Below are 23,488 nucleotides of genomic sequence, written 5' to 3'. Positions count from 1 at the left end.
GGGGGGCTATAGGCAGGATATTCTGAGAGAGGTGACTTTTCTCAGTGTTAGCTAGCAATGACCCAATGCAAATCATATCTGGAAGGAGAACTAGTTAGGAAAGAGTACTTAGACTATGAAAGATATCAAGTATTTGGGTTAGTTTGATTTGCATTGGGTCATTGCTGTTTGCTAATACTTCCATATTTTCTCCAACTTGGTCAGTGGTGTTGGTAAAGGGGGAGCTAGTTGGAGATGTGGACATTAAGATTACTTCACTTTTTTAGGTAGCTGGATTGCTCAAAGTTGAGCTTCAGGAATAAGTAGGTAGAGAAGTCAAAGTGATTTCAGAATTTTTAGAGGTAAATATAGCAGATCAATGTTACTGAATGTAACAAGTAAACCTGAAGTAAAAAGTAGTGGTTTTATTTTATACCCAAGTGTGAACTTTGGTAAAAGATAAAAACAAGATTATAATTTCTTTTTAATTCTCGTAGACAAGCTTATATGTTGGTTATGCATTACTAAATCACTTAACGAATTGACAATATAGATAAGAATATAAATTAAATTACACTTTAATAAATATTTCTGATATTTCGGCAACGTCACGTTGCCATCGTCAAAAAGAACTTACAAAAAATAAGGCAGGTGCACGTAGGCACTACAACACAGTAACTGAGAATGAAGCTATTGTTTATAGCTCCTAAAAGTCCTGATGGTGCCACCTAGCCGGCTATTAAGTAAGGTGTTCTTGGCTGTTGGGCTGAAGGTCTGCTGATGTAAGCCTCCCAAATTTGGGGCGGTCTCATACAACCAAATTTGTTGAGGTTTGGAGAGTTTCTTAGGGCTGAGGCTGATTCCATGAATAGTCTTCCGAATTTATATTTGCTACTGTGTATTACTGTAGCTTTCTTCCACCGTATTCTGTGTCATGTATCCAGAACATGCTCTGCAAGACCAGAGTGGCTGTACTTGTGAAACCGGACGTAGTCCTTGTGTTCCGAAATTCTGATATTCGCTGTCCTGCCTGTTTGGCCAAAGTAAGACAGTTTACAACTGCAAGGGACCTGGTATACACCAGGTAGGTCTAAAGGAAGTGGTTGGTCTTTAGTGGAGCGGATAAGGGATGCCAATTTTCTGTATGGTCTGTAACAGGAAGTCATGTTTTTTTTTTTAATTTTGGTAATTTTTTCCGAGGTGCCTTGGATGTAGGGAATGGTGATGGATTTAGAGTAATCCTTGTTTGATGAAGGGGGGTGGGAGATGTAGTTTGTTGGTTTCAACATTTTTTTGGATTTCTTTTATTTTTTTGGGGGGGGGGTTAGCCATTGGCTGAGAAAGTGTTGAGGATGTGATTTAGTTCAGTGTTTAGGGCCTTGTCGTTAGAACAGATTAGTTTAGCCCTGTTGTATAGTGTTTTCACCACTCCATATTGTTGTGAGGGGGGGGGGGGATCGTTGGCAAATGTACTTGCCTATGGGTGGGTTTTCTATAAACTGAGAAAACCAAGGTTCCATCAGGCTGTCAGGTGACTAGTGTGTCTAGGAAAGGGAGGCTCTTGTTTTCCTCTTTTACCAGAGTGAACTTGATTCTGGAGTGTTGGTTGTTTAAGTGTGTTAAGGAGAGGAATGTATCAGATCGATGTGGCCAAATAGCGAACACATCATCAATGTAGCGAAGCCATATGGTTGGTTTTTGTGGGGGCAGAGGCTAAGGCTTTTTCTTCAAAGGTCTCCATAAAGAAATTGGCCAAGGGTGGGGAGAGTAGTGAACCCATGGCTGTCCCCTCTATTTGTTTGTAGAATTTTCCCTGCCAAACGAAATAGCCTGAGTTCATTGTGAACTGAAATAGGGCTAGGATATCGGGAGAAAATTTAGCTTGGATTAGCTTTAAAGTTTTCTTGAGAGGGACAATTGTGAATAAGAGGGAGACGTCAAAGCTGACCATTATGTCAGTATGTTAGAGTGTAAGGGTTTCTATGCTGGCTTTGAAGTTGTCTGAGTTTTTTATGTGTGATGGTGTGTTGCCAGTATAGTGTGCGAGCGCTTTGGCCAAATGTTTAGCTAATTTGTATGTGGGGGAATCAATGCCATCCACTATGGGACTTAATGGCACATTTTCTTTGGGGGGGGGGTATAGAGTTAAACGGTTTTAATCTGTTAGTAACTTCTATAGGCCAAGAAGTGACTTTCTTAAGGAGCCTGTAAAGTTTTCTGATTTGTGAGTTGGTGGGATTGTATTCGATAGGGAGGTAAGTAGCCCGATCTAATAGACAAGCATTAAGCTTACCTGTGTAGTCCTTTTGGTTAAGTACTACAGTTGCATTTCCCTTATCTGCTTTGGTGATAACTATTTCTTTATTATTCCTTGTTGGATATGTTGGTTTTTGGTGGTCTTGCTTTCGAGAGGACACAAGCTACATTGAGTCTTACACTGTTGGCAATTTGATTCGGAAGGTGGCAGATTCTGCATTCGATCTGGGTCATAATATCCTCACTAGGTATTTTTCTGGGAATACAATAGTACAGTTGTGGCTCACGTGAAAGCACGTTGAGTGCTTCAGGCTTCAGGGTGACTGAAGAAAGATTGATTACGGTGTTGGTAGGAAATTTTGGATTGACAGTAGAGTTCTTTTTTAATTTTTTGAACTGTCAACTCTGTATTTTTTCAAATTCTTTGTCTGCTGCGGTACACGAGACGTTATGTAAAATTAACCAAAGCTCTTGATTTAAAGTGCACGAATAGCTTCAAAGCCAGCATAGAAAACTTTACTCTCCAACATACTGACATGATGGTCAGCTTTGACGTCTCCTCCTTATTCACAAATGTCTCGCTCAAGGAAATTTTAGAGCTAATCCAAGCTAAATTTTCTCCCAATATCCTAGCCCTATTTCAGTTCACAATGAACTCGGGCTATTTCGTTTGGCAGGGAAAATCCTGTAAACAAATACAGGGGACAGCTATGGGTTCACTATTCTCCCCACCCTTGGCCAATTTCTTTATGGAGACCTTTGAAGAAAAAGCCTTAGCCTCTGCCCCACAAAAACCAACCATATGGCTTCGCTACGTTGATGATGTGTTCGCTATTTGGCCACATGGCTCTGATACACTTCTCTCCTTCTTAACACACTTAAACAACCAATACCCCAGAATCAAGTTCACTCTGGTAAAAGAGGAAAACAACAGCCTCGCTTTCCTAGACACACTAGTCACCCAGCAGCCTGATGGAACCTTGGTTTTCTCAGTTTATAGAAAAGCCCCCATACAGGCAGGTACATTCACCAGCAATCCCCCCCCCCCCCACACACACAACAATATGGAGTGGTGAAAACACTATACAACAGGGGTAAACTAATCTGTTCTAATGACATAACTAAATCACTGAACTAAATCACATCCTCAACACTTTCTCAGCCAATGGCTACCCCCCCCCCCCCCAAAAAAAAGAAATCCAAAAAAATGCTGAAACCAACAAACCACATCTCCCACCCCCTCATCAAACAAGGATTACTCTAAATCCATCACCATTCCCTACATCCGAGGCACCTCGGAAAAAATTACCAAAATCATAATGTTACAAACCATACAGAAAATTGGCATCCCTTATCCCCTCCACTAAAAGACCAACCACTTCCCCTAGCCCTTCCTGATGTATACCAGGTCCCTTGCAGCTGTAAACTGTCTTACTTTGGCCAAACAGGCAGGACAGCAAATATCAGAATTTCGGAACAGAAGGACTGCATCCGGTTTCACAAGTACAGCCACTCTGGTCTTGCAGACGATGCTCTGGGTACATGCCACAGAATACGGTGGAAGAAAGCTTCAGTAATACACCATAGCAAATACAAATTCGAAAGACTATTCATGGAATCAGCCTCAGTCCTAAGAAACTCTCCAAACCTCAACAAATTTGGTTGTATGAGACTTCCCCAAATTTGGGAGGCTTACATCAGCAGACCTTCAGCCCAACAGCCAAGAAAACCTACTTAGCCTGCCAGAGGGGGGAGGCACCATTGGGACTTTTAGGAGAACAATAGCTTCATCACTTCATTATCAGTTACTGTGTTGTACTGCCTACATGCACCTGCCTTTTTTTTGTAAGTTCCTTTTGAAGATGGCAATCATCATCAAATTTGAAGAAATATCAGAAATATTTATTAAAGTGTAATTTAATTTGTATTCTTATCTACATTGTCAATTCCTTAAGTGATTTAGTAATTTCTTTTTAAGTATAATTTATTTCAAGCTATCAGCTAATAAGACTTATCTGGAAAAAAAATTACTGTAAGATACAGATGTAGATCTAAAACTGAAATAATCAAAGAAATTCGTTGAAGTATATATATTTACCACAAATATTTGTATCTTCTGTTTCTTGTTCTTTTGTACACAGATTTTCCATGAAGGTTCAGAGCATGAGACTGTCTCTAAGTTGTTTGCCAGTATTTTTATTTGTAAAGGATTCATAGTTTTGTTGATATTAAAAAATTTTATTTCCTGTATGATTTTGCAGTTTGGCAGTATATATATCTTAATTATTTTACATAAAATTATTCTGTTATAGTGCCTTCTAATGCTTTTTGATAGCCCTTTGAATCGAGCACGACTCTTACAAGTATATGTACATACTGAAAAGAATGTTCTGATTGAAATAAATCCACAGACAAGAATACCTAGAACATTTAGAAGGTTTGCAGGTCTTATGGGTAAGTATTTGTGCATGTATATAAAATATGAGAAACAACTATTGGTATTTTTCACAAATCAAATTTGTTACTCTATTGTTTATGTTGTGTAGCATTGGTTGGTTGCTGGATACAAAATAAGTATATGATATGATATTAATATATGTGTTTGATTTTAGCTTTTGATATAAAATTCTTTTAATACTATACTTTTGAATATTAGTACTGTTCACATTACCACATTTATCTATTACTGTTATTATTATTATTATCATTATTTATTTATTTTATTTACTTTTTAATGACAGTGTCTATCCAGGAAGAATGTTCCCAACCTGTAGAACAATTCCAACATAGTACTGTGTTGGAATAAGAGTTTGATAATCTGAAAGAAACACTAGTATAGAGCTTAAACATGAAAAACTTTTGTAAGCCACTTAATAAGCAGGGCAGTGGTTTCACACGAGGCACTAAAAAATCAGCTACCACTTAAATTGAAGAATTATATTTGTGAACCTATTACACTATCACTGAAATTAACTGCAAATCATATTATTATTTCAGCTTTACTTTTATCACAGTAATTTCTATATATAAGATGGATATATATCTGAACAGAAATCCCTCAGGTAATTACCATCGTTATTGACTTTTGGAGAAATTTGGAAAAAAAAAAGGGGGGGGGGGCAGTGTTAATGAATGGTAGGTGCTAACTGAATTTCTCTTCTGGACATTGACTATTACAAATGTCATATTCCAATAAAAAGACTTTCCCAGTTCACAAGGAGAGAACACCCATGAAAAGAATATTAACTGTGATATTATTGATATTGACCTTTTCACATTTATTCAGGATATGAGACTATATATAGAAGATTTGAAATAAGAAGAGATCACTATATAGTTTTAAGTAGAATAAAATTAAATACCATATTGGAAAAAAAAAAAAAAACATGAGAAGGTTGTAAAAATAACTGAAGTTGAACTACTTTCAGGTAAGCTGTACTCAGTGGCAATATCTGAACATCCAACTTAGATGAAGCTCTTTGCATGGGGGGGGGGTCTTTACAGTGGATTCAAGAAGCTAAAAACATAAATCATATTGAAAAACTAAATAGTTAAACATCACAGTAAGACTGATAAGAAAAGGTAGAACATTCAACAATGGATTTCGCATTTGTGACCAGAGCTACATTATGAGAATTTTGCCGTGAATGTGTGACTAGCTAAGACATGAAGAGTAGTAATGTCTGTTTATTAATTAGAATCTCTCTAACTTGTTTTGATAAGGAGCATCCTTTCAATTTAGATTAAGTTAATGCAGTAAAGCTTTGGAGCTTTGTTTAAATATTCATATTTAAAACAACTTGCCTAGATTAAGTACACATCTGACCAAAGGAGTCTGCGTTACATGTTTACTCTGTCTGTGCTAAGTGGGACCAGACATAGAGATCAGTGCAGTTATTTGTAATATTGGTGTTCTTGAAGTCTGTTTTCTGTAGTTTAGCTTGTAATATGATATATTACAAGCTAAACTATGTCTGAAATATGAAAGATGGCATTTACAAGACACGTGGTAATTGCCTGGCAGAGATGGTGGTGGATGTTAAAATCATAGATATTTTGTTGTTAGGGGGAAAAAAAGATTAAGGTTACATTTCTTCAGGATTCTAGCAACTGGTTCAGAGATATAAGGGATAGAAATCCTACACTCAACATTTGAAGATATGGGAAATTGGATTGTAGTTGTTCATATGCATTGTCTCCTTCAGGAATTAAGCTCATTTAATTGTATTATTGATGTTATGATATCTAGTTCTTGTTGTAAGACAGAAGTAAAAGAATAGACAAGGTGACTCTGTTGATGATGCTACTCTCTACTCTTTTTTTTTTTTTTTTTTTTTTTTTTTTTTTTTTTTTTGAGGGGGAGTTCGGTGATGTGCCATGTTATGCTGAATAACAATGAAGATCATTATGTGATAGACCAAAATGGTCATACCACATGGGGGAGACCAGAAGAGCAGGATAGCTAGGATGGTTGTTTTCATCTTTTTATATTTCGTACTGAGCTTGATTTAGAAATGAATATCATTAAATTGGTTAGGAAAGGAATTATTGGCTTTTCTGAATATGGCCAGATTGCAGAAATAACTCCATTATCTAAACTGTAATTGGCTAATGTGAGTGAAGAGGAAATTCCTATAGGTGTGCCTTCTGACCACTTGTACATTTTGTTATACTAGCTAGAATGGCCTGAGTGCATTACAAAGTTTAATTGTGTAGTATGTCAAGAGGGAAGTGTTATAACAGCTGAAGAGGTTGGGCAAGTGGAATATTCATGAATAATGGTATCAAAATTAATTGTAATATCCTTAAGTTGTAAAGACAAGTCATTCATTTTTGCAAAAAGAATCTGATGAATTTTTGATCAAGGACACAGATTGTCTATATTTTCATCAGGTGATGTATTTATCTAAGGGTGGTCTAAAAAGTTCTCGGCCTAACAATGAAAAAACAAATTTATAATTTCAAAATTACTTTTATTTTTCAACATAATCTCCCTTAAAACTAATACATTTATTTCAGCGATGCTCCAGCGGCATTATTCCATTCCTGTAGTGGATCTCAGTAAGATCTGCAAAATACCCCTCTGTAGCTGCAATCACCTCTTGATTCGAAGAAAAATGCTGACCAGCGAGGAAGAGTTTTAGTTTTGGGAGGAGATAGAAGTCAGAGGGAGCCAAATCTGGGGATTAGGGTGGATGTTCCCATTGCCAAAACACTTTTGTGGGCAGTGTATTGTCCTGATGAAAGATGATTTTTTTCTTCTGCAAACTGGGTCTTTTCTCACAAATTTTTTTCATCTAGTCTGGTTAAAAGATCGGACTAATATTCCTCGGTTATTGTTTTACTTTTTTCAAGATAATTAATAAACAAAATGCCTTTAGCATCCCAAAACACTGATGCCACGGCCTTTCCTTCTGATGGAACTGACTTTATCTTCTTTGGCACTGAACAACTGGCTTATCCCACTGTTTTGACTGCTCTTTGAATTCCGGTGTGTAATGGTGAATCCAAGTCTCATCCATAGTAATAAATTGAAGCACAAAATCAGTTTTATTCTTGTTAAATCGCTGCAAGCACTGTTCAGAGATTTTCATGCGAGTTTGCTTTTGATCTGCGTGAGCAGGCGCGACACCCATCTTGCACAAAGCTTTTTCATATGCAAATCTTCATGCAAAAGATATCCTACAAGTTCTTTTATAATGCCTATAGTCTCAGCAGTTTCATGCACTTTGACTTGCCTGTCACCAATACCATATTGAGCACTTGATTAATGATTTCTGGTGTTGTTACACTTTTTGGACATTCTTCACGTGGATCATCTTCAAGGCTGGTATAGCCACATTTGAACTTCGCAGCCCCCCTCCTTAATTGTCAAAAACGAAGGAGAATAGTGCCCATAAACTTTTTTGAACCTTGAATGAATTTCTTTTGGCATTAAACCTTCTTTTACAAAGAATTTTATAACTACACGATACTCAGTTTTATCCATTTCAAGGGATAAAATTTCTCAACTATTTGTTGAGAAATCATGGGAATATAACAAAGATTTGTATTTAAGTTTTGTAGATCTGGAAAAGGCATATGAAAAGGTGCCAAGAGCGAAGCTGTTCAAAATGCTACAGTTGTATGTTGTCAATGGATCATTATATCAAGCAACACTTAGTCTTTATTTGAGTTGTAAGTCAGCAGTTAGAACAGAAGAAGAACATGACGATGGTTTAATGTTAAATCTGGTGTCAGACAAGGATGTACTTTATTCCCTCTGCTATTCATTATCTATATGGATCACATTATGAAGGAAAGTGGTATTAAACCAAAATTGGAGATCTTAATCTCAAGTCTTTACTCTCTGCAGATGATGTTATACTTCTAAATAAATCTGCTACAGATTTATTTAGAAGTATATAGAATGGAAAAACTATAGAACAAGTAAAACATTTCAGCTACTTACCCATGATTTTTAGTGAAGATGGTAAATTAAAGAAAATGGACAACAGAATCAACAAAGCTGGTGTGGTAGGAAGTCAACTGAATAAATCTATTTGGAATAAGAGAGAAATTAGTCAAAACACTTAATTACCTGTATACAAGACAGTGTTCAAACCATCTTTAACTTATTGATCTGAGAGCTGAGTTAGAAATAAAACACTTGACCAAAGGATACAGATCACAGATATGAGAGTCCTTAGAAAGATTAGAGATGTAAACAGATGAAACAGATCACAGATATGAGAGTCCTTAGAAAGATTAGAGATGTAAACAGATGACATCAGTTGCAATGTCATATTAAAAACGAGGATATTAGATAAGAACTTAATAATGTTAGTATCCAGGAATGTATATTCTGTTGTACATTGTAATTTCCTTAAGTTATTTAGTAAGTGTGTATAACCAACATTTAAGCATTTCTACGAGAATCGGGAATGTTTTAGCAGAGCTAATCTCAGGTGGTATGGTCACCTTAAACAGAATGGGCGAGGAATGATTAGCAAAACAAGTGTTTTTTGCCAGATTGGCAGGAAAAAGACCCAGAGAAAGACCAAGATATAGGTGGGTTGATACAGTAAAAAGTGCCTTAGAAGATCGAAATATACGATCTGATAATGTCAAAGTCTTGACAGGTAACAGATTGATTTATTCAAATTCAAATTGAGGGTACATATCAAATTCCTGATATGTACCCTCAAAGGATACATATCAGGAATTTGATGATGATGACACTATTCCATTTTATTACTACCACTGGAATTCATATGTAGAAACCAAATTTCCACTGTCACTGCTTCATAAGTACAAATAAAGTGGTATAACATGAATACTTCAAGTTTTAAATTATTAAAATAGAAATGTATGTTATGTTGTGTACTTATTTGCATTTGTCTTAGTATGGTAACATACATATATACAAAGAGACTGGATGAAAAGTAATGGTATTTTTTAAAATGAAATCAGAAATATGTAAGATGATTCTTCTATGTGAACATAATGTGGAATCAACATATCAGAAGCTCTTAGAAAAGTGAGTAGTTATGAAAAAAAATCTTTAAAAATAATGTTATCACTATCTCAAAATGTGACCATTAAGAATTTTGCACGTGACTTGGAAAACCTTGGCTTTTTGTTACATGTGTGTGTGTATTCAAAGTGAGAGAAGGTAATTATGCATCTGCACTCATGATATAGATCCAAGTCTCGTCATCATCAGTAGTAACACTTTCAAAAAAATATGTGAGCTTATTTTGTTGCATCTGAACATCATTTGGACTATCCATTATTAAAAGCCTGCTATGAAAATAAAACAAAAACTAAATTTATTTAAAAAAAAAAATCACAAATTTACAGTAAAATTGAGAATACTAGGCCATTTTATATAGCAGTAGGCATTACTTTTCAACCACCTTTATAATAATAGTTCTATATTTTTCAGTGCATGAGCCCTATTTTTTTTTTTTTTTTCAGTACAACTTCTCCATAAACTTAGTATTCGTGCTGCTGTGGGTTCACAAAGATTATTAAAGGTAAAGTCATTAAATTACAAATTGAAATTAAATTAAATTAAAATTCTGAAATCAATCGAATGATTTATTCCAGAATTTTAAAAGAGTGAGTGAGTGATGCATAATGGTTTATTTAAACATATGTTTAGAATCAAAAATGCACTTTTCCAATCCATTTACAATTAGACTTAGGTTTTTAGTTGGAAAAACAAGTTCTACAGACAAGTTGAAGGTACTGCCATGGGTAGCCCTTTGTCTCCACCTTTGGCTAACTATTTTTCGAAACAATTCGAAGAGACTATGTTTTCATCCATTCACCCTTAACCATCTCTTTGGTATTGTTATGTCGATGATGTTTTTGCCATTTGGTCACATACTGAAGATGAGCTTTCCACCTTGCTACAACAGATAAATAGCCTTCACCCTCGTATCCAATTCACCATGGAAAAGGAAAATTCTGGTAGTTTACCATTTTTGGACATCCTGCTTACTCGAACTTCCTCTGGTACCTTATCTACAAGCGTCTTTCGAAAGCCTACATTTATTGGCAGATACATTCATAAAAAGTCTGCTCACCACACATATCAAAAAAGTTAATGGAATCTAATAATTATCACCCTAATCAAATCTAACAGATAATTGAATCTTATGTTCCAATCCCCTACATTTCAGGAATCTCAGAACCTATAGGTAAAATTTTAAAAAAGTACCAATTGATTCCCACGTATATTCCTATCAACAAAATTTCTTCCTTATTGCCTTCTACAAAAGATAAACTCTCATCTCTATCTTTGGCTGGCATTTACCAAATACCATGTGAATGCGATGTTTCTTATTTTGGACAAACTGGCCGTTCTGTGGAAAAAAGAATTGAAGAACATCAATATTATATTGATTACAACAAACCTCAGAAGTCTGGTCTAGCACAATACAGTATTAACACTACCCATAATATCCAGTGGGATAAAATTCTCCTTCATAGATGCAGGTTCAAATATGAACACCTCTTTAAAGAAAGTTGTGAAGCTATTTTAAACCGACTGAATTTGAATCGAAATGATTGCCTTACTCTCTCGAAGATCTGAGAGACTTTTATTTTATGTAATCATTAAAAACCAATTATCTTAAATATTAATTATTTATTAATTTCTTTCATTTCCTAGCTCGCGACAACATATTTTAATAGGTGATCCGCCAAATGTTCGTTACTTGTATTCCATTCCTATCTGTTTGTAACACTGAAGATATACTATTAGTTTTAGTATGAAATATCTGTACCTTATTTATTAATTAAAGTTATTACTGTGGACTTACGTGTTATTTATTAATTATTATACTATTCCATAGGTAATAAATAAATAAATTCTAAATAAATCCGCTACAAGGAATCTTGTAGCGGATTTATTTAGAAGTATAACATCGGCCACATAACAGCAAAGAGCCATCCTTAACATCTCCAATTTTGAAATGTTCCATTTAATACCACTTTCCTTCATAATTTGATCCATGTAGATAATGAATAACAGAGGGGATAATGTACATCCTTGTCTGACACCAGATTCAACACTAAAAACCATCTTTCTGTACTTTCTTCAATTCTAAGTGCTGACTTACAGCTCAAATAAATGCTTAGTATTGCTTGATATAATGCCCCATTGACACCATATAACTGTAGCTTTTTGAATAGCTTTTCTCTCAGTACCTTGTCATATACATTTTCCAGATCTATAAAACTTAAATGCAGATCTTGGTTATATTCCCATGATTTCTCTAGTATTTGTTGTAAAGTGAAAATCTAATTCTGACAGCCTCTATTTTGGCTAAATCCAGCTTGTTCTTCATCAAGCTTCCCTTCCACAATCCTTCTCAACTGTTTCTCAAGTATGCTTGCATAAATCTTATCAGAAACACTCTGTAGTGAAATATCTCTATAATTATCACATTCAGTTTTATTACCCTTTTTATATATGGGTACTAATGAGAGCTCTACCAAAATCATCTTCTGAACTATGCAGTGCAGCCACTGTAAACATTTTCTACCTCAATACTTGAGCATTTCTGGTTGAATATCACCTACTCCAGCTGCATTTCCAAATTTCAGGCTTTTGATGGCTCTTTCTACTTCAAGTCTGGATATGTATTTCTGATTGAATGTCTGTTGAGTGTTTTTTTACCACTGTGCTGTCACTGATTGTTTAATTTAGCAATTTTTTGAAGTAATTATTTCAGATATCAAGGATATCTTTTCTCCAGTTTTCATGTAACCTTTATCATCTCTAATTTACAGCACTCTTTCCTCCATTTCTGAGCTTTTTCAATAGCCTCAAGAATATTTTGTGACCTTCTTGATATTTATTTTCTATGTTCTTACCAAAGCCTTCCCATGACTTTTGTTTAAGTCAGTTTTACACAGTGCTTAGCTTTCTCACATTTGTGTCTGTATTCTCTAAGAGCACAAGCTGACTTATTCACCAGGAACTTTTGATGTGCTTTCTTCTTTCCTTCACTGCCTCTTTAACTTCCTGTGTCCACCATAAGAGTTCTGATTTTTTTTTATCTTTGCCGACAACCTCACCACATGCCTCTCTGGTTGGATTGATCAGTGTTTTCTTCAGGATTTGTCACTGAATCTCCAAAGTTTGGTTCCTGTTCTCAAACGCTTTCATTTTTTCTAGAATAATGTTTGTTTGTTTTAGTCTATAGTTTACATATGAGAACTGCTCAACTTTTATTGACTTTAAAACTTTCTTACATATTCTTCTTTTTAGTATGAAATTCAGTTTTATCCTGCTCAAGACTAAATGGTGATCACTTCTAATTTCCAATCCTCTGTACACTATAGTGTCCTGCAGCAGTGAGAAAACATCACTATCAACAATAACATAGTCAATGTGACTTTTTCTTATTCCTTGCCTCTTCTCTCCATGTGAATTTGTGCACATATTTTTATGTTGGAACATTGTGTTAGTAATAACCAGCCCATGTCCTGAGCAGAAATCCAACAGGTATTTGCCATTATTATTAGCTTTGCTCTTTTCTCCCAATTTTCCCAAAATATTTTTGTATGTCTTACAATCATTTCCTACTCTGCTATTTAGATATCCAAGAAAGACCAACTTTTCCTTGTTCATTGTGTCAGTTGCTTTCTTTAAGACCTCAAAAAATTCCTCTACTTCTACCTTAATAGAACCTTCTGTGGGACCATAGGAACAAATAAGTCTCATTATCCAGTTCCCCATTGTCTAATTAGATGTCCAAAATATTTAAGATTTCGTTCTTTAATGATTTTCATTAATGTTCTTTTAATTTTTGCTTTCTTTAAAACATCTTTATTTTTCAGTTTTTTCTCTGTCCATGATATTTTCAACCTTCTTCTTAAGGTTTACATTACAAAAGCTTCCAATTTTTTCTCTGCTTCTTTATTTAGTGTATAAGTTTCACTGTGGTATTGAAGGCTTGACTAGATATAGCACTTTATTAATCTTTTTCTTGTGTCTATGTCAATGTCTCTTGATGTTAGCATAGTTCCCATATCAATAACGGGTTTACTTTTGTCTCTAATCTTCTTTTTTATTGCTTTAAGGGAATTTCCTCCATCTGTAAACATTTGTCCCAAATATATAAAAGACTGAACTTGTTCTGTTTTCGTTTGGTTAACAGTTATATTTAGTTTCTTATTTATTGGTTCTTTTGATATAATCATGTACTTGTTGTTTTTAGGTTAATAATTAATCCCATGTCTAAGCTTCTGTTATAAATTTCTTTGACTATGTTTTGAAGATCATCTTCAGATTCAGCTATAAGGGCCATGTCATCTGCATTCCTGAAGTTGTTGAATTTCCTACCTCCTACTTTTACACCCTTCAGTTCTGCAATATCTTTAAAAACTTGTTCACTATATATAATGCAGTAAGGGTGATAAGACATGTTATTTTTGATTTCAAAGTTGCCAGAATATGCATTTTTGTATCTTATTGAGGCCATTTGATTCCAGTATATATTTGTAATTATACATAGATCTTTTCCTTTTAATCCATTGTTCTGTGGGATATGTATTAATTTCTTGTGATCTATTGAATCAAATAGATTCAATAGATTCACAACGATAGGATACAAACCAGTTAATGAAAGAATAATGGCTGCAAGATTCAGTGCCCAACCATTTAATATCACAGCCATTCAAATATATGTGCCCACTGCAGAGAGTGCAGATGAAAACATTGAAAAATTTTACAGGATTGAAAAATTCTACAACTAGTAATTGATGAGGTGCCGAAGCAGGATATACTCATCATTGGAGGAGACTGGAATGCAAAGATTGGCAAAAATAACACGGGATGGCAAAATTTGGATATGGAAAAAGAAATGAACGTGGAGAGACGCTTCTGGAATTTGCCACAGATAACAACCTGTTTGATTTGCAATACCAAATTCCAACAAAAAGATTGTCGTAAATGCACGTGGCACTCCTTCTATGCCAAACACAGGAATATGATTGACCTGATATTAATAGACCAGAAATGGAGAACCTCAGTTCAACAATGCAGATCATTCCAAGGAGCTGATTTTGATTCGGACCACAGCTTGGTGATAGCGAATATAAGACTAAATGAAGTATGGAGTAATTACTTCAAGAAATTGCTAAATGAAACAAGCAGTGATAGCACAGTGGTAAAAAACACTCAACAGGCATACAGTCAGGAATACATATCCATACTTGAAGTAGAAAAAAGCCATTAAAGGCTTAAAATGTGGAAAGGCAGCAGGAAAGATTTCTATTTGAGTTTTGTAGATCTGGAAAAGGCATATGATAAGGTGCCAAGAAAGAAGCTATTCAATACGCTACAGTTATATGGTGTCAATGAGGCATTATATCAAGTAATAATTAGTCTTTATTTGAGTTGTAAGTCAGCAGTTAGAATTGAAGGAAGTACAGAAAGATGGTTTAATTTTAAATCTGGTGTGAGACAAGGATGTACATTATCCCCTCTATTATTCATTATCTGTGTAGATAACGTTATGAAGGAAAGTGGTATTAAACTTGATATCAAAATTGGAGATGTTAATGTCAGCTGTTTGTTTTATGTTTTCGATGTTATACTTATCAACAAATCTGTTACGAGGTTGCAAGATTCCCTGACTAAATTGAATAACTGTTGTAATAGACATGGTTTGAAGGTCAGCAATAAAAAGACAAAGACAATGAAAATAGGCAGAATCGTTGAAAGTGTCTACTGCATTGTGAACGGAGAACCTGTTTGAACAAGTAAAACATTTCACCTACTTAGGCATGATTTTTAGTGAAGATGGTAAATTAAATACGGAAATAGACAACATAATCAATAAAGCTGGTATAGTAGGACGTCGATTGAATAAATTCATATGGAATAAGAGAGAAACTAGTCAGAACACTAAAATAGCTGTATACAAGACAGTGTTCAAACCAGTTTTAACTTATGGATCTGAGAGCTGGGTCAGAAATAAAACACTTGACCAAAGACTAGAGACCACGGGTATGAGGATCCTGAGAAAGATTAGAGGGGGTGAACAGATGCCATCAATGGAAATATCATATTAAAAACGTGGATATTAGGAAAGATCTTGACATTGTCAGCATCCAGGAATGCGTTAGCAGAGCTTATCTCAGGTAGTATGGTCATTTAAACAGAATAGGCGAGGAAAGATTGGCAAAACAAGTGTTCTCTGCCAGGTTGGCAGGAAAACGACCCAGAGGAAGACCAAGATATAGGTGGATTGATACCGTACAAAGTGCCTTAGAAGACAGAAATATGAGATCTGATAATATTGGAGTCTTCACAAGTAACAGACTAATCTGGAGGAAAATTGTAAATAGAAGTTAGTAATGATGTAAATTTTTCATGTAGTACTATCAAATTCCTGCCATGTACCCCTTGAGGGTACATGGCAGGAATTTGATGATGATGACTAAAACTGAAACAGAAGTACAAAGTAAAGTTCCAGAAAGCTAGAGACATCTCAAAACTAAATGAAGACATGCTAAGTACAGCATATCAGAACATATTGGAAACTAAGCTTAAGACCCCAAGTGAAAAACAAAATATAAATACAAGAGCAGAACTACTGACTACAGTGCTAAAAAAAGCAGTAGAGGAAGTAATTCCTGAAAGAGAAAAGATCAACAAGAAATGGATAACTCAGGAAACTCTAAAATTGGTACAAGAGAAAAGAGAACTGAAACTTAAAAGAGATAATTCAGAGGCAGTAGATGAGTTATACTGTCAAAAACGCAATGAAGTACGGAAAGCAGCAAGATCTGATAAAACCAAATGATTGGAGGACCAGTGCAAAGATATTGAACAGTACTATGGAAAACACAAAACTAGAGAGGTCTACAAACTTATAAGAAATGTCAATAGGAAGTGGCAAACAAGATCAGTAGCAGTCAAAGATGAAAATGGTAAAGTATTGATGGACAAGATATTGCAGTGAACTATATAAAAATCAACTAAATGATACTGCAACAGAAGTAATCAAAGAATTAAAAGCAATCTCTCCACCAGCAGAGATCTTTGAAAATGACATCTTGGAAGAGGAGGTGAATAAGGCTATAAAACATCCCAAAATAACAAGAGTCCTGGAAATGATAACATAATAGGCGAGATGCTAAAATATGGGAGAGAATCAGTTGCAAAAGAAATACATAAGCTATGTAATGAAATATGGAGATGAGGGTATGTCCCAGAAGAGTGGAAAAAATCGGTCTTGATTGTTCTTTATAAGAAAGGCAGTGCTTTAGAATGCACCAATTACAGAACTATTGCATTAATGAAGGGGCATATGGAGGCATGTCTTCTGGATGAGCAAGCCAGATTTCGACAAGATCGAAGTACAGTGCCACAAATACTTCCACTAAGACTAATAGCAGAGAAAGCTCGAAGAAGAACAAAAAGATATATTGCTGTTTCGTGGACTTCCAAAAAGCATTTGATAACATTGACCAAAATATAACATGGGCTTCTTGGAATCTTATGGTGTGGACAATAAATTGATCCGCCTGCTGAAAGATATAAACAGCCAAACACAAGCAAAAATCAGAATAGCAGGTGAGACTGGATATTGGTTTACCACTAGTCAAGCCACAAGACAAGGGGACCCAATATCATCTTCATGACACATCTGGGAAGAACACTAGATAAGATTAAAGAAGAAGGTGGAGGCATGAGAATAAACTACCTCTGCTTTGCAGATGACATCGTCCTGATTGAAGAAGACTCAGCAAGGCTGGAACAGACATTTCAAACACTATACAGAGAAGGAAAAAGATATGGACTAAATGTCAACTTTGAAAAAACTAAAACAATGATATTCTGACAACAGGTGTTACCGAATAGAGTTACAATAGACAGATTTCGACTGGAAAATGTGGAACACTTCACATATCTTGGATGCCACATGATGCATGACTTGGATCCCAAAAAAGAGATAAAAATTAGAATAGCCAGAACAACAACTATTTTAAAAGCCATGCACAAAATATGGAAGAGCCGAGCTATACAGATGCAAACTAAACTGCACATTCTAGAAACCTGTATCTTTAGCAGCATGCTCTATGGATGCGAGGCCTGGGTACTCCTGAAAGAATCTGAAAGGAGGATATTGGCATTTGAGAGGAAGTGCTATAGAAAGATCTTGAAAATAAGCTGGATACAGAAAGTGAACAATGAGGAAATCTACAGACGAATACAACCAAAAGAAAACCTGATCCAGAAAATAATCAAAAGGAAACTATGTCTATTTGGCCATATATGTAGAATGAATGATGAGAGAAAATTAAAAACGTTGCTGTTTGGAATGATTGAAGGAAAGAACAAAGGAGGAATACCAAACAGAGAATGGGGCAATGGCATCGTCAAATGGTGCAGAAACTCTATACACAAATTGAGTCATCTTGCCCAAAACAGAATGCAATGGAAGAATCATATCAAGATGGCAGCAGACACCTACTGGCATTGGACCCATAGTGATTGATGATGATGATTGAATCAAATGTTTTGTTATAATCAATAAAACAAATATATGTGCTCTTCTGGTTAACAAGACTACTTTCACATACTGTTTTAAAATTGAAAATTCCTTCTCTTGTACCTTTATCTTTTTTTTTGAAAACCTGAATAAGTGTCTTCTATTTCTATTGACAAAGTGCCTTTTACTCTTTCTAGGATTATTCTCCAGTAGTAATTTCGTAACATGATTTGTTAAACTTATTAGTCTATATTCTGAGCATTTAAAAGTTCTTGAAATTTTGGGGATAGTGACAAAAATGGATTTTCTCAGATCATCATGGATGTATCGCTTGCCTTAGTATCCCATAATGCAAAGCACATCCCCTTGTGGACATGTATAATGCTGTGCATTATGGGAAGGGTCACAACCCAAATGGGTTTTGACCTTTATTGAGCTCTCTTCAGTGGGAACCAGGCCCCAGTGGTTGAAGGTTGAATTAATGCAGAAGTCATATTTTCATATAAGAGTTGCCAAAGTCTTACCTATCCTGTATCATACATATTATTAAAAATAACCTTTAGGTCATTAATCTTAAATTAAAGATACCAAGAAATTATATACTTGATTTAATCTTTTATCCAAGTGTAAGCAAACAAAGTTTGCACCTGAAGTATTTTTAGGACTGTAGCAACTCATATAAGAAAGCTAAGACTTCACATCGCTTGCCTTAGTATCCCATAATGCAAAGCACATCCCCTTGTGGACATGTATAATGCTGTGCATTATGGGAAGGGTCACAACCCAAATGGGTTTTGACCTTTATTGAGCTCTCTTCAGTGGGAACCAGACCCCCAGTGGTTGAAGGTTGAATTAATGCAGAAGTCATATTTTCATATAAGAGTTGCCAAAGTCTTACCTTATTATTGAATTACTCTGGATTAGAGAAAGTAGTTAGAAGTTTTATCACTTGGTTATACTATAAATTAAAGATACCAAGAAATTATATACAGGTAACCCTCATATAACGCGGTACTTATACAACGCAGTCTACAAATCGTAGCATCCCTTGTTCAACGGGGTCTACAATTTCTAGTAATCCTTTATTTATTTATTTTTTCATATTTTTTCACCGCAGGACTTAAAAATCAAATTTTATCTTCATTAAATTTGTGTCTGCCCGTATCGCGCAAGTAGTTTCAGATTCTATTTTTATCGAATAGAATCTGAAACTTTTTTTATAAGTATCAAATTTAGTTTTATTGCATCACTGAATAAGGTACTGTACAGAGGCTTTTTGCAGTCTGTGTCATTCTCAACAAATAGTGCAATTAGAGACAGATGGAATAAAAACGGCACTAAGTAAAAAATCACATGTCGCCTCTCACAGGAACTATGCTGTATAGACTTGAGCAAAACCATATGTTGCACTGAAACACAGTATCTAACTAAAAACTATTGTCCAATTTTTCAATTATGAAATAAGTGTTTGTTTTATTGCATTTGAAATTCTCGATGTCAGTATGACAGATCACAAAGGCTAACTTAAAATAAAAGACTACCAAGAATTGAAACATGCCATATAATGAATGTGTGAGTTCGCCTGCCACCTCAAACACAAACAAGAAGCCATGAAATTCAACCAAGGATTGAAACGTTTGTGTGAGTTGAGCCAGTCAGTAATGAGAAGTTCCATCAGAACGACAAATGACACCTTGTTGTGAATGTGTTAAAACTAATGGTGAATGTTGTTATGACAGTTTCAGATGTTATGGAATTCGATTGAAGAGAATTAGCATTTCAACTCAACACTTGTCGGTTGCTTTTGTCTTTGGGTGGCACGATCTTTTATTAATACTGCACCAATCATATGCCGTCTTTATAGCTGCTGTCTTGTGTAAAACAAAATCCAGCTTGTACATATTGTAAGAATTAAAAAAAAAAAAACTTGAATAATTTATAAGCATATAAAAGGATATCACCCGTTAATCGTTGACATGCCAGCAAAATTCTCAGACATGCCACCTCTGGCACCGGTGCCATAGGTTCGCCATCTAGGGTTTACTGTATAAAGTGTTTGTTGTTGAAAATTGTCTTCATTTTCTGCCAGGAAAGCGCATTTAAAATCATCCGTGTGTTAACCTCAAGTTGAGCAGTTTATTTTCTGGTGAGTTACATACATATGAGAATATGATAATTATACGAATGATATCCAAGAGATTTCAAGTGGTGACGACCTCTGGACACTTAAAGAACATCTACGAGATGTTATTTCTGAAGACAGTGATAACGATTAAAATATGCGCTTTATTTTATTGTGTATAAAACATTTATGCATTATATGCAATGAAATTTATGTACAATTTGTAATTTTTATAATTTTATACTACGTATTTGTCTCATAGTTTATGTTTTCTTAACTTACATGAATTACCTGAATTAAATAAAAATATTGTTTTTGTTGGATATGTCATTGTTGTTTATATAATTTTAAAAAAAAGATTTCGGAACCTAACCCTACTTTTTCTATGTGATCTAAGTCTCGTATAACTCAATTTATATAAGGCGACATTTCTATGGAACCTAACATCCGCATTATACGAGGGTTACCTGTACTTGGTTTAATCCTTTAATCCAAGTGTAAGCAAACAAGGCAAGTAATGTGAAGTCTTAACTTCTTTATATGAGTTACCCCAGTCCTGAAAATAAACTTTCAGGTGCAAACTTTGCTTGCTCGTATTAAAAATGAGGTTAGAGTTAGTTGTTGAAAGTTTTTCCACTTTATAAGTTAAAATGCCAAGAAATTATAATCTTGGTTTCAGTTGCCTTATGAAGTCATTAACGTCTATATACAAGTAGCCCAGTTGTGAAGTTACTTCATGTTGCTGTTGTTATTTGCTTATACTTGGATAAAGGATGAAACCAAGATTATAATTTCTTGGCATCTTTAACTTATATAGGAGAGAGTTGTGTTTGGCTAGCATTGAAATTGACAAGATTATCCAAACTCCACTGATGAATAGGGTGGTAGTGATAAGAGCTCTGGAGATTGTGGTGATTTGTGCTGTTGTCAGAAGTATAAATTGTTATACTTATTAATATGTTATATTAATAAGTATAACAATAAATTATACTGCTGGAATTCTTAAAAATACTTGCAAAAACAAAATGTTATTATAAAATGATCTTTATGTTATAAATGTGGAAAACACGGTGTACATAGTAAACATCAGATGCAGAATTCTAATAATCAAATACAGTTCCTACAATGAATGGATTGAGATTTTGAAAAAGGGAAGATAATTTAAATGATTGTAAAACCTTTACCACCTGATTGTTTGACTTCTGAATACCTAGTATTTTTTAAAGAAATTTAATAGCTTGAAAGCTGAAGGTAAAAAACTTGGGTTGTTTCCACTGTGAAATATGTCGTATTTGGGGTACTCAGAACAAAATCTTTACAGTTTTGTTGGAATGGTAATAGGTGCGCAAATGGAATTGAGAAATAGATACAGAAAATACATACTGTGATTTTCCCTTAAATTGCAAATTAAGATTTTATTAGCTCATTGCTGAGTGTAACTACAATGACTTTAAAAAAAGTAATTTATGTTCTGTGGCATACTTTGTCAGAATATAGTTTCTGAATTAAAAAGCATGTAGCAGCAGAATGATTCATAAAACTGAAACTAATACTAAAAACCATTATTAAAGTGATAGCATATACACTCAATGGACAGAGATACTTATAATTTGTGTCCTGAACATGCGTTGCATGAGCATGCATTATATGATTGTTGGCATACTGTAGTTCTTCCCTCAAACTGAGTGAATTGATTAAATTTTTCCAAGAGGAGGACCAACAAGTAGTAGGTCCTCCTCTAGTGCGAATAATAGTTTATATTCTCTCTGTGAGACATTGACTCCACCAGATGCCAAAGGTCATCTGGTGGAGTCAATGCCAAACTCCACCATGCCTGTTGCAGCATTGTCCACAACTGAACCTTAGATGTTGGTCCCAGATACATGGATCTGATGTGTCGCTCTATAGCATCCCAGAGAAATTCAATTGGATTTAAATCTAGGGACCTTGGAGGGGACTCATCTGAGTTTGGTGATGATCCTGAACTCAGATGAGTGTTCCTCAATCCATGCCTGGGTGGTTGCGGTCCAGTGGAGTGGTGCATTTTCCTGCTGAAACAGACCATTTGCTGCAGGATATGTGAAGGCCATGAAAGTGTGTAGGTGATCAGCCAGCACATTCTGGTAATTTGAATTTAGGACCTCTCCACATACACTAAGGGAGCTAATGTGTTACATGAGAAGGCTCCTCAAACCATCACAGAGCTGCCACCACCTCTCTGAACAGAGCTGGCAAGATGGGGCAGAATCCATGGTCTCATACTGTTGATGCCACATATACATCCTTCCGTCTGCTTGGTACAACTGATAACAGGATTCATCAGACCACATGACTGGTTCTCTCTCTCTCTGCAGAGGACCAGTTTTGATGGTCCTGACACCAGGCTAGGTGCAGTGCCTGATGATCTGTCAACAGTGGTACATGATTAGGGCATCAACTCCTATAGCCAGTGGTATGCAAGGTGCTACTTGACCTCTGACATAAGTGGATGTGATTTGTGCCACCGTTGTCCCGATTTTGGTCTATACAATCCTGGATAGTCTACGTTGACCCCAGTCATCAGTGGCATGTAGTCGGTCACCACTTGTTTGCTGGGTGCTGGTTACATCCATTGATAGTATATTCGTGGGGGGCCCTTGATACGGTTGCCCTCGAGATCCCTAGGGTTCTTACCACTTGGGAAGCCCTGATGTCTGCCTATTTACTGTCGTGTTCAGTTTGGGTACATTTCAGTCTGTGTGTGGGTGGGTGGGGGGATGCCAGTGTCAGCTTCCTATCACCCCTGTCTAATGTTTTGTCCATTGAGTGTATTGTTCTGCGGTGTGTCCATCCTGACAAAGTTCAGTGAATTTTTAAGTTAAGATAATGCCAATATATATATATATTGCACTGCATTGGATGTCATGTCATTTTGTTGACGTCTATAAATATAGCTATTAAATTCAGCATATGACATTCTTGTTAGATCCCACATTACCTGATGTTTCTCATTTGTAATGTTATAAGCTAGGCCTAATTATTTTGATCTTTTCGTATCAATGTCCTTAATATGTTCTTTCATATGAATTTCTCGCAAACATTCCATTTGTCTGACATAGCACATGAACAAATGCACAGAAAATTTTATATA

The 23,488-nt window shown here is 35.3% G+C and overlaps 1 protein-coding gene across 1 annotated transcript in view; it reads left to right on the top strand.

Moving 5' to 3' along the window:
* Nucleotides 1-23,488, top strand: part of LOC150109959 (ribosomal RNA small subunit methyltransferase NEP1) — a 76,591-nt gene that overhangs the window by 27,611 nt on the left and 25,492 nt on the right. The window contains exons 3-4 of the mRNA XM_090416068.1: nucleotides 4,548-4,689; nucleotides 10,195-10,253. Of these exons, the coding sequence (XP_090272194.1) occupies nucleotides 4,548-4,689; nucleotides 10,195-10,253 (201 nt within the window). The remainder of the gene's footprint in view (nucleotides 1-4,547; nucleotides 4,690-10,194; nucleotides 10,254-23,488) is intronic.

This window comes from Typopeltis vanoorti, chromosome 1 (assembly GCF_054136105.1).
Source record: "Typopeltis vanoorti isolate ZY-2024b chromosome 1, IOZ_Tvanoo_1.0, whole genome shotgun sequence".
Classification (NCBI taxonomy): domain Eukaryota; kingdom Metazoa; phylum Arthropoda; class Arachnida; order Uropygi; family Thelyphonidae; genus Typopeltis; species Typopeltis vanoorti.
The sequence above is the reverse complement of the archived record's forward strand: the minus strand, read 5'-3'. Positions and strand labels throughout refer to the sequence as shown.